General features: G+C 41.8%; 1 protein-coding gene across 1 annotated transcript in view; it reads right to left on the bottom strand.

The window, feature by feature from the left end:
• The window catches only part of pld5 (phospholipase D family member 5), a 31,653-nt gene extending 25,747 nt beyond the window's left edge, over window positions 1-5,906 (bottom strand). The window contains exons 1-5 of the mRNA XM_037473273.2: window positions 5,539-5,906; window positions 3,546-3,682; window positions 2,901-3,084; window positions 2,634-2,742; window positions 2,203-2,330 (exon numbers count right to left, since the gene is read on the bottom strand). Of these exons, the coding sequence (XP_037329170.2) occupies window positions 2,203-2,330; window positions 2,634-2,742; window positions 2,901-3,084; window positions 3,546-3,682; window positions 5,539-5,571 (591 nt within the window). The 5' untranslated portion in view covers window positions 5,572-5,906. The remainder of the gene's footprint in view (window positions 1-2,202; window positions 2,331-2,633; window positions 2,743-2,900; window positions 3,085-3,545; window positions 3,683-5,538) is intronic.
• Window positions 5,907-11,511: the final 5,605 nt, after the last annotated feature.

An 11,511-nucleotide genomic window follows, 5' to 3' on the forward strand; every position in this document is an offset into this window, starting at 1 on the left:
TATTCTTTCAGCAATGTTTAGAAGTAATTTAAGCTTTTATTAGTTCTGTATTTTGTCAAATTCATAGAAGCTTCCCCCATTTCTGTTTTTTCCAATTCTTTCAAGTTCATTTCAGCTTTTCTCATTTCTGTATTTTCAGCAATTTTTAAATGTATTTCACCTTTTTCTATTTCAGCAATGTTTAGAATAATTTCAGCATGTTGCATTTTAAGCAACTTTTTGAAATTAATTTCAGCTTTTACTATTTCTGTGATTTCAAATTTATAGAAGCTTCTCCCATTTGTTTTTTTGCAATTCTTTCAAGTTCATTTCAGCTTTTCTCATTTATGTATTTTCAGCCATTTAAAAATCTATTTCAGCTTTTTCTATTCTTTCCGCAATGTTTAGAATAATTTCAGCTTGTTTCATTTCTGTACTTAAAGCAACTTTTTAAAATTAATTTCAGCTTTCTGCATTCCAACGCATTTTCAGCAGGAAATGCATTTTCTAGTTATCATCATTATTATTTTTTACATGAATACATGTTATTGATATTTGACTTGGTTTAATTCATTCCAGAAAATAATCAAATCAATGTTATTTGATAAGTTACAGACTGATGTCCCTGCATGGCTCTAGAAGGGTCTTGAGCCTCTGCTGTTTATCCCACTCTGCTGCGGTCGGCAAAACGAGTTTGTGCTCCTGATGGTCCAGGGCTGCGATGACCAGACATGTCAACCCTCCTTTCCGGAGACTCCCGAATTTCAAAGCCCCTCCAGAAAATCTCCCGGACCTTTCTCCCGAACAATAATAAAAGTTACACCTTGAAGTCGAGCGGCAATTAGAACGGAAAAAGATGAGACTGGCGCTGCAAGGAAAACCGCTAGCACCCCCCCCCCCCCCCCCGTCATCGCCATGGCAAGTATGGCGATGACGGCCTCTTTATTTCTGCTCACGTGCTTGACCATTCGAATTCCAACGTGTTGGAACTGTGTTGGTCAAATGATCTGAGGTTGATTTTGTTAATGGCCTGTGAACATTCAGCATGGACTGGCGCAAACGACTTGCTGAACCTGACGGCCTGACATAGGCCTACAGGGGGCAGTAATGTGTTGTATAGGATGAAGTGCATTCCCTAGAGGAAGAGGTACTTTCCTGACCTGAATAATTTGTCACACTGCGCATGCGTGAAATGTGTTAAAAAAATTGACGTAATTAAAAACAAACAACTAATTAACGTCGTTAACGCGCTATTTTTGACCGCCCTAATTATAATACTACAATATGGTTAGGGTGTTTAGGACAACAAAGTTGTCCCTTTTAGGCTAAAGGCAAAGTTGTGCTTAATGCCAACGGAAGCATATCATATTTTCAAAGTATTAGGCAAAATTTCACCTATAATGGTGCAATGTGAGAAGGTGAGCTGACGATTACTTTGTTCTATATTCAAACAATATCCATCTATGTTCGGGGAGACATTTTACTCAGAAACACAAACATAATAAACAAAGTCAATAGGAATCATTTTCTGGGATGAATGTGCAAACTTTAATTGCATTCCATTAAATTGTTGTTTTTCAGTCTGGAGCAAAGCATTTATTCTAATTTGGTGAGTGACCCAGAAGGAAGCACACAGAGGAAGCAATCTACTCCACTACAATTTATAGTGAAGTACTGACGTGGTCTCTTTTTGCCTCTGTTCCTACCTTCCATTCTATCATTTGTGTGAGTGTGTCATTCCTATATGTGTCTCTTCCTTCCCTCTGGGTTGTGAGGTAATTACATCTCACAGCAGTTGTACCTCGAGCCAGCAGTGAAGTATGAAAAGTGACATGTAATCGCTTCAAGTGGTAGTATGCTAATGGATCCTCGGTTCCTTCTTTATAGTGAATTACATACTAAATGCAAAGTGAAATGCTACTTGTCTTTCTGGCTCGCCTCAGACAGCAATTTTTAAATCATCCCTAATGTCCATTAACACTGGCTGGGGTAATTGCATAAAAAGGTACAGGTTAAAGAGTGGAACTAATCCTGACCAAGTCCCCACGGAGTGCAAATGTTATCATTTAATTATGTCTGTCCATGTATTTCTGAGAGGCCAAAATCTGTTGTAGCCATTTTGAGGCTAGAAAAGAACTGGGGGTTTGACCAGACCCAAACGCAGCAGCTCAGTCCTCCGCCGACTGAGTTCTGCACCCCCATGATGTCGATGCCCGTTGTTACCTTGGAGAGTGACCTCCAGTCCATGTCAGCGCTCCCGATGTAAATGTGTCTCCGATCCACTATCCAGAATGAGGAATGCAGTCCTCCTCTGGTAAGAGCTGTCATGTTCACAAAATGAACTTCTGCATCTGGACATTGTGAGACAGAGGGACAGGTGGAGAAAGCGTTCATGAATTTTTGACCTTCATTGTGGCGTTTGGCAGACACGATGAAGGTTATAGGACCCTCGCTGTGAAGGTGCTGGATCGGGCTCAGGTGTGAAATTGAGCCTTCATCTTTCAACCAAAACACTTACTAAAATTCTTCTCCTTTTAAAACTAGTTTGAGCACACAGGACGTGTGAGTTGCTGGGAGCTATGAATCTTCATTCTGAAAGGTCGCTGTGGCAAATCAAATTGCATTTATGAAATGAAAATATGACAGCCTCTCACTGTGCGCCGCCAAGGTCTTCAGTTCAGCAGAGTTAGTCAGACTGCTGGCAATCTTCAGTTTTACCCCACGAGATTTGAGGCCGAGCAGTCTCTGGAACAACAGCTGACCCTGAGGAAGAGAGGGATGTTCTGTGTAACTGTTGCTGAGCCAATGCTTCTTGGAAGGACAATTGCTTTACCCCCCTATAAGACCTGGGACGTCCAGTTGGTTCATGCTCTGCGCAAATGTAGTGGGATGCATTCAGACTGTCTGACATGACTTCCTACCTGTTTGGCAGTACTTGGCGTTGCTTCAGGGTCCCAGGGGCTTAAGGCCCAGACGGGTGACACCACCTCAACCGAGTGCTTTGCCTTGTCCAACAACGTATGGAAGGCGGCGGAGAGAGGGAGGTGGGGTCTGCCATCCACGGGGAGAAAGACGTCGTCTGGGATGTTCTCCGCCAGCGCGATGCTAGGAATGCACACACTTCTTTAGGAGCACTAGCGCTATGGAGTACTACTGCCTATGTTCTAAATGGTGGATGAAGCCTTTTGTGGCTCCAGAGGGTGCTGGAGGAAACTCCACAGCGTGGAGATGATGAAGACTACAAGTTTGAAAATAAAATAAATCTAGGGTGTGTGGAGATAGCGAAGGTAAACAGACCTGTGTCGTCCTCCTCATCTCCTCCTGAGGCCATGAAGGCCGCTAGCGTAAAACTTGAGAACCTCTGACCAAGATGTTGGCAGTCGAGTTGCATTATGGGTAGTGTTGAAAATGTGTGAAATGCAGAAGATAATATCTTTTGCTGCATAACTTTCAATGCAGCCGCCTTTTCAAGTGTAGAAACATGGCACTACATTCTTCATGTAACAACAAGTTGCTAGAATAAATAGTAATAAATGTCTTAATATCACACTTGCAGAGCATCTCACCTGCAGTCACTGCTACAATTTTCTTCTGTGATGCCATCCTCATCGTCCCCCCAAATGTCCACCGATGAGAAGATCAACACCACCAGCACAGCAAAACAGCATAAAAGGGCAAAGATGGCAATGCACTTCTGCTGGGTCTGTGAGACGGAAGATGAGTGAGACACACAGACGAAAAAGCGTGACCTGCAGCTCTGTGCAACCCTTCTCCTTTAGTAACAGCACGGTGACAGAAGACAGCGGGGACATTCACGGGACAGTTACTTTTTGGGTGGTGCACAATAAAAGGAAATGATGATGAGTTCTATGTCATTGATTAGAAGTTTGATACAACACAACTACAGGTGAAACTCGAAAAATTAGAATATTGTGCAAAAGCTCATTACTTTCAGTAATTCAACTTAAAAGGTGAAACTAATATATGTTATGGACTCATTACATGCAAAGTGAGTGATTATGGATATTAGTGAAGTTATATAAATAAATGTTATACAAAAAAGATTAGTTATGGATATATAATATATTATATATATACTAATATATTAGTTTCACCTTTTAAGTTGAATTACTGAAAGTAATGAGCTTTTGCACAATATTCTAATTTTTCGAGTTTCACCTGTACTTCTCCAGACTGTAGAAACTCTTGATTTGACCACTTGGCTGCAGGGAAATTTAAAGCTGCAGAGCGAACCCCCCTGAGCTTCTACAATCCCACTTAATGCCACGGCGCAGAGGACAACTGAGGTGTAACGCTCTCCAGCAAAAGGCCAATTGATACACGGCGAATTGCTGGCGGTTTGTACTTTCCTGAGTACGGCCTGCCTTGTTGTTGAAGCGAATCCCTTGCTGAGGGGGATTTTATGACCTTTGGGCCAGCATCCATACGCCCAATGCCGTGTTTATTACAAGCGGTATTAAAGCCTATATCAGTGTGCATGTGTGTGTGTGTGTAGCATTGTATGGTGTTGGCGGCTTGTAATAAGGGTTTGAGAGACAGCCAGTGGGGTCGGTGGTTATGAAGCAGCAGCCTTTTAGCCCTGATCCAGCCCGAGGAGTCTTCATTTCCACTCTTTTAAAAGTGCAGTTGGGCACTTCTGTTCTGCTTACGACAACACATTTTCGCCATCTCCTTCCCTGCCCTGTTTGGCTGCATCGGATTTGTGTGAACACATCACATTATATATTCTCTTCAGCTGCGTTCAATCAATCACATGAACTGTATACCACTGATTAGTTTGGCAGCAGAAGCTCTAAAAGGGGACTTCCAGCCACAACTTTATATTCTTAAACACATCTGACTACAAAACAAAAGAAGTAACACACAACATCGCATTAGAGAGAAGTGAGTGTGTGTTGGGGGGGGTCGCAGTGTGTTTGTCAACTGGATGACCACACTGTCTATCTCAGGCAATGAGGCTGAAAGACGAGAGCCAACCCGATACACCTCGCACCCCACCCGCGGCCCACAGAGACCACCGAGCTCTTCGTCACATCTGGTCCAGTGGAGGATCATGCTTGACTTGTGGATGAGTGCAATTTTTAAGAAAAAATGCCAAATATTAGCTGCTTGAAGCTTCTCAAATGCAGCGATTTACTTCTTTTCTCTGTTTTGTCATTATACACATTGAACTGGTGTTTTGTGCTATTTGTGTTACCTCCCCTTAAGCACCGACAAATTGTGATGATAATTTTCTTTTAACCTTTTAAGATGTGCATTTTACCGACTGCTTGATTAATTATATTTAAAGAAACAAATGCTAAAAATAGTTTACAATGTAAATGCTAATTCAGAGTCTTAACAGCGTTTATTTTACACAGTATGTGTTTTAGTGGGCAATTGAAGAACCGATGCAATGAATTTAAATCAATACATGAATAGATGATGTTATGAAAGCAATAAGGAAAAGCTGAAGGAAAACATGCAGTGAAATCCCACTAACAGACAAAGTACGAGTAATCTGTCACATTTTACACAGACACAGCGTGGAAACATCACCTTCAAGGGCTCCTGTGTGGCCGGCCCCGCCATGAGAGCGGCACTCCTTCAAACTTCTCTGACAGGTGGAGGCACTGCAGCTCAGTCACACACCTTCCTCTGCCCGTCCCTCTGTCTTCATCACCCCCCTCTCAGCCTGTCCTGCTGTGATGTCTTCACTCCTTGCTGCCGACTTCACCCTGCTGGTTCTTCACTGTCCAGGAACGTACGTGCGTGCACCTCGAGTCGTGCTCCGTCCCATGTTCTGACATTCTTCGTCCAGTCGGTGTGTGTGTGTGTGTGTGAGCCGACTGCCAGTGCTGCTCACTCTCTGCTTCTCGGTGGAGGTAATGAGAGAGATGGAGAAAGACCCAACCCCTCTTGTTCAAACAGCCAATACCAAGCAGCAGCTCCGAGCCCCTGGCAACCCTCCTCCTCGTCCTCCTCTTCCTCTTTATCTTCCTTTTTTATCTGCCCAGTGAACTAAACTCATCTGCCAAAATGCAGTTTGGTTTGGCTCGGAGGAGACGGATGTCTAAAACGTGGTGATCCAACGTGTGTGACGGCTGCTGCAATTGTTCTGAACTCATTAGGTGGGACACACACACACACACACACACACAAACTGTTTTTCCTAGTGTAGCCAAAAATGAAGCACGTTAATAACTTTCTCTTGTGGCATGACTATAATTCAGTAGTATTTATTGCTGTAATGGTCACAGTGTTTAGATCGGTGTAATAAATGTGCTTTTCATTAATGCACCAGAGTCCAGAGCACTCGTTCATGTTTCACTTTCACTGTATTATATAACTTGACTTGAAATCTAAAGCTTTGTCCTTATCTATTGCACAAAAGTACATTGTGGGGCCTTGGTTGGGGAGATGAAATATGGAACACTTTCTTCCTCCATTGTATTCGCCCTTTTCTAACAGAGGATTACAGCATTGGCTAAAAACAGAAAGCAACATATGCTGCTGACTCAAGCAGCATGCTGCTGTTGTCTTTATGAGTCCAGTACCGTCTGGGGAGTAAAGGAAGGACATCATGGGGGTAAAGAGAGAAATGAGGGAATGAAATGAGGGTGGAAGAGTTTTTGAAAAATGTTCTACTCAGACTACGGTATGGATTGCTATGAGATGTGGTATATTTATTTTTTCCTCAGCAAAACTTGTAATAACAAGTGCAATCAATAGGTGCAAATTTGAATTTGTCCAAAAGTTTGATGACTAAATCATTTTAATCAGCCTCGGATCGTGCTTATTGACAAATGTTAGCGTGTTACAGTTTTTTTCAATTGCTAAGAAGCATTGTTCAATACTCAAACCACATTTTAAAACTATATTTTTAAACATTCAGCGACACACAAGTATATATATATATATGTAACTGTGAATAATATTTCAGACTAAATTCAAAAGACTGTGTATTTGCAGGATATTTTCATATGCTAACACTTTGCTCTGGACTCACTTTCAAACCACATTCAAATCAGAATGATGACACATTTCAAACACTTCTGCAGTAATTATTTTGAAATATAGAAAATTTTAGGAGAAAATCAAAGAATTATCAGTCCAAACTCGTTGCAATTTCAGCTCAAATCCGACCCAGGTGTCCTGCATTAGTCTCATCACCATGTTTCAGTAAAAGATGATGGCTTGGTGCTGATTTTGTTTGGAAATATGGATCACAGAAGACAGGTTGGTGGGGGAAGAGGAGTGATATGAGGGAGAGTGTGTGGATGACCAAGAGCAGTGATAATCTGCACTGCTCAATAGTACAAATTTTATTCGGCAGAACAACAAGTGAGATGGTACATGTTACAGTACAATACATAGTCTACATTTTGAAACCTATTACAATACAGTAATTGTTGTCTTTTACTGTAGGATCCAACGGTTTCAATAGATTAAAAATTGGTTAGTCTGTAATAAAATAATGTTCAAGTGAAAATTAATTCAAACTTTCAATACAAGTTTATAATTGATGTAACGCTCCCTGTTGCTAGTGTTCTTTAGGTCAGTTTGTTATGAGTGACATGTATGTTTACTGAATGAGAATCTGATGCCAGTGATCGGTGGAACAAGCTTATTTTGACACATGTGAGTTTTGTAGGTTTGATTAACTGTTTGGCCAAAATGAATCTAGGAAATGCAGACTGTGTGAAGAGTTTTGAAAGTGTGGTTTCAGTATTGAACAATGCTTCTTAGCAATTGAAAAAAACTGTAATGTGCCAGAGTAAGATGGGGAATGTAGCAAACAATGTATACGCTGAACATCAGCACATCAGCATTGTTGTTGTGATCATCTTACCTTGCTAGCATGCTCAACTAAGGCGGTGATCACGGCAAACATTATAGAGAGCTAAAACTAGTAACCTTTGACGGGAATACCGTTTACTGCTGGAATCACTGAATTGTATTGTTCTACTCCAGTTAACAGGATCACACGTGGCCTTCTTCCGTGTCAATGCAGCAGTAGTCCCGTTATACCAAGTACCCTCCAATTGCAGAGTAATTGTACAGCTTGAAAAAACTTGATTCATTACGTTGGCATACTGATGATTTGTCAGTGTAATTCCCAAAGGAGAACGCAGTGTCTATGACTTGTAATTATAAGGACTTGTGAAGCACTGTGTGGGATTCTACAGAGATATTGGTAGCAACAAGGAACAAAGTAATTGCAGTGGAACCTGCTGTGTTTCTCTGGGCCAGGTGCCCTCTGCATGTTACCTTGTCTGTGAGTGAAAAAGAGAGAGAGTAAGAGAAAGAGACAGAAAGGTTATTTCCCGAGAGACACGAATGCTTACAAACCTGCAAACGTGTGGTCAAACCAACATTTAAACAGGAAGAGATTTCACTGCTTCCCCGACCATCAGCTGAGACAGAACCACGAGACAATTTCTAGCTGAGCAACTTCATGGACCAGACCCCCAGCTCATCAACAACGGTCACACCGAGAAACTGTTGAGATGATCGGTGAATACTAATGTGTGAAATAATGCCTACCAGCCCGTTTTCTTTTCCGTTTTGTTGTACAGCTCTAGGAGCTCTTTTTTAAAATCTGGACGCTTTTCAAGCGGCGCTCTTTGCAGGAGAGGGAGAGGAGTTCAGTGAGTCTCTGCAGACTCTCTGTACAGGGCCTCGTTATCGGAGGATGTACCGAACAGCTCTCCCTCACAAGAGACCAATTTAAAAATTTTAACAAACACGCTGCGAGGAACATTCAGGTTAGGAAATGGGACTAAAGGTAAAAGTGTCGGGGTGGCGAGAGAACAGGGTTTCACGTCTTTTCCATTTTAGTAAGGTTTGATGACGTTGTTTCAACCTATATATAAACACAGACTCATGAGGCAATGAAGAATGCCTCAAGGTGCCATAGGTGTTTCACCTTCGCACCGAAAGCTCAGCAGCAGGTTTCAGGATGTGGTGTTTTTTTAGATGGTCAGGGTGATCTGTGCTGAGGGAAGGCTGACTTGGCGCAATGCAACGGTAGACTTCTGGGACTAATGCCAAAGGGTATGTGGATAGGATACAAACATGGATCCAGTAGTGAGAAATTGCCCCAAAAGGTTTGTTCAGTACAGAAAGCCACAGCAGTCAAAATGCAGCATGATAAATAAGTAATTATCTCATCAGAAGGGTTAAGATAAGGGTTAAGGATTCCACATCACCAGAGATGACATTTCTCCGCTTTTAGTAACAAATAAATTTCCCTTCAGACACTTGATGGTCACAAATAACTGTAAAACTCTAGAATAGGCTTCATGGAAATACAATTGGGTTTCTGGGACATTTTAAAATATTTTCTTAATGAATCAAATAAACTTTTCATGCTTGATTGTCAATGATGATTAGATGAATGGGAATTTTGAATGGCATAAAAATCTAATTGAAAATTGATTTATTTGACTTATTATCTGAGGAAATCACTTTATGACAACATGGTGCAAACTTCACCAGAAACTCACTAACTAAGTACCGTATTTTCGCGACTATAAGGCGCACTTAAAATAATTTCATTTTCTCATAAAACGACAGTGCGCCTTATAATCCGGAGCGCCATATATATGGATCAATTGCTTGATCCATACTGGTTAACGAGGATCCATTGGAGGGAAAGTCTGGTGTCTGCCAGCAGCCGCGGTAATTCCAGCTCCAACAGCGTATATTAAAGCTCGTAGTTGGATCTCGGGATCGAGCTGACGGTCCGCCGCGAGGCGCCACCGTCTGTTCCAGCGCTGCCTCTCGGTGCAAGATGCACGAAAGCATTTGCCAAGAATGTTTTCATTAATCAAGAACGAAAGTTGGAGGTTCAGAGATATTGTTAATATCCACATTAACGTTTGAACAACGTTACCATGGGAGTGAAGAGTTTTCAGAACGCTTAATAACGTTTGATTTAGCACAGCCCGATCTAGTGGATGCATAACGCAGCCCCAGTCAAACGTTTTACTGCAGTATCTTCTATTCTATGCGCCGTATAATCCGGTGCGCCCTATATAGGAAAATAGTTCTAAAATAGGCGATTCATTGAAGGTCCGTCTTATAATCCAGTGCGCCTTATAGTCGCGAAAATACGGTAACTAACATACTAACTTAGACACTATTACTGGACAGGAAACATAACCTCCATGGTCAAGATAACAAAGTGAGAAAATATACCTGAAAAGAAAACTATTCATGTGAACTGCCAAATGAATAAAAAATGCATAAAAGCCTGAAGATTTATGCAATTTAAGTCAAAAGACCGTTTTGGTCCCCCTTAAAAAAAGATTCATTTTTGTTTTATACATTTCTGATCGACCTTGTGTGCATTATCGCAGAGACACACACTTTTATTGTGTCATTTTACTCACCAGAATTCAACCCTCAGGTGTCACTAGTGTGTACTTAGTGTGCAGTTGTGCAAATCAGCCGACTTCATCACGGACCATGGAGCAGCAATAAACACTGCATATGAATATCTGCTTTGATGCTGTCATGTAAAATGCTTGTCACAATTTCCAAAAGCCCAAGGTGATATATTCACAGTGTCTATTCTGCCTGAGTGATTGTCCAAAACCGAAAGACGTTAAAAAAAAGTGGGAAATGATTTATCAATGTCATTGTCAATTTATTTTCTATTTCTATCGCTTATCATTCAGATTACTACATTATTAAGATAGTGTAGGTGTGTTCTGGGTGTGGGGCAGCAGTGGTTATCAATAGTCATTGGAGGCATCAGAGCTCAATTGTACACTTCTCCAACACCAATTCTCCAGAGCCGAGGCCGTAACCTTTGGCCAAGCATAATGAAGGGGTTTCCAATAACTAATGCCTGCCGGGCTCACAAAATACCATTTGGCATATTGGACAATTTGGTGTGAATAAATTCCTTGGAATACATTATGCACTTAAGATACCTCCGAAGAATAATTGTAACATGGTTTTTCTTCATATTTACATACACCTCATCCTTAAAAGGCAGATTCACAAGTGAATAATTCATGGTTTGAGGTACGTGACAGATACCTCAACTGTTCCAGCTTTGCGGGGTTAAAAGACAAAGGCGTCTCAGCCCCTTTGTTGGATGGCGCTGTACTGCTTTTCATTTGGGACACACAGGACAGGAGCCTTTGGGGAGCCTCCTCTTGCTGCTGCCCCCCCGCCCCCTGACCTTGGATCATCTGACAGTTCCATTGATGACCTGCATGCTGCTGTCTGCTGTGGTCCAGACAGTCTGATGCACAAACACACACACACAGACACGCACACACACACACACACACATACACACAGCCAAACGCGCATAGAAAGGCTGTCACTCCCGTCTTTTTGCATTTCTTTGCTCTCTATCATTCAATAGCTGAATCAGCCACTATTGGTCTCTGTGTCGTCTGAAATAAAGTGCCTCTGTTTGAGCGGAAATGCGTCCACACACTGTCACACACTTGTTAGGGAGGGTGTGCGTCAGTGTGTGTCTGCGGGAAGAAAGCAGGCATCGGATTGAGA

Source organism: Pungitius pungitius, chromosome 9, assembly GCF_949316345.1.
Source record: "Pungitius pungitius chromosome 9, fPunPun2.1, whole genome shotgun sequence".
Lineage (NCBI taxonomy): Eukaryota > Metazoa > Chordata > Actinopteri > Perciformes > Gasterosteidae > Pungitius > Pungitius pungitius.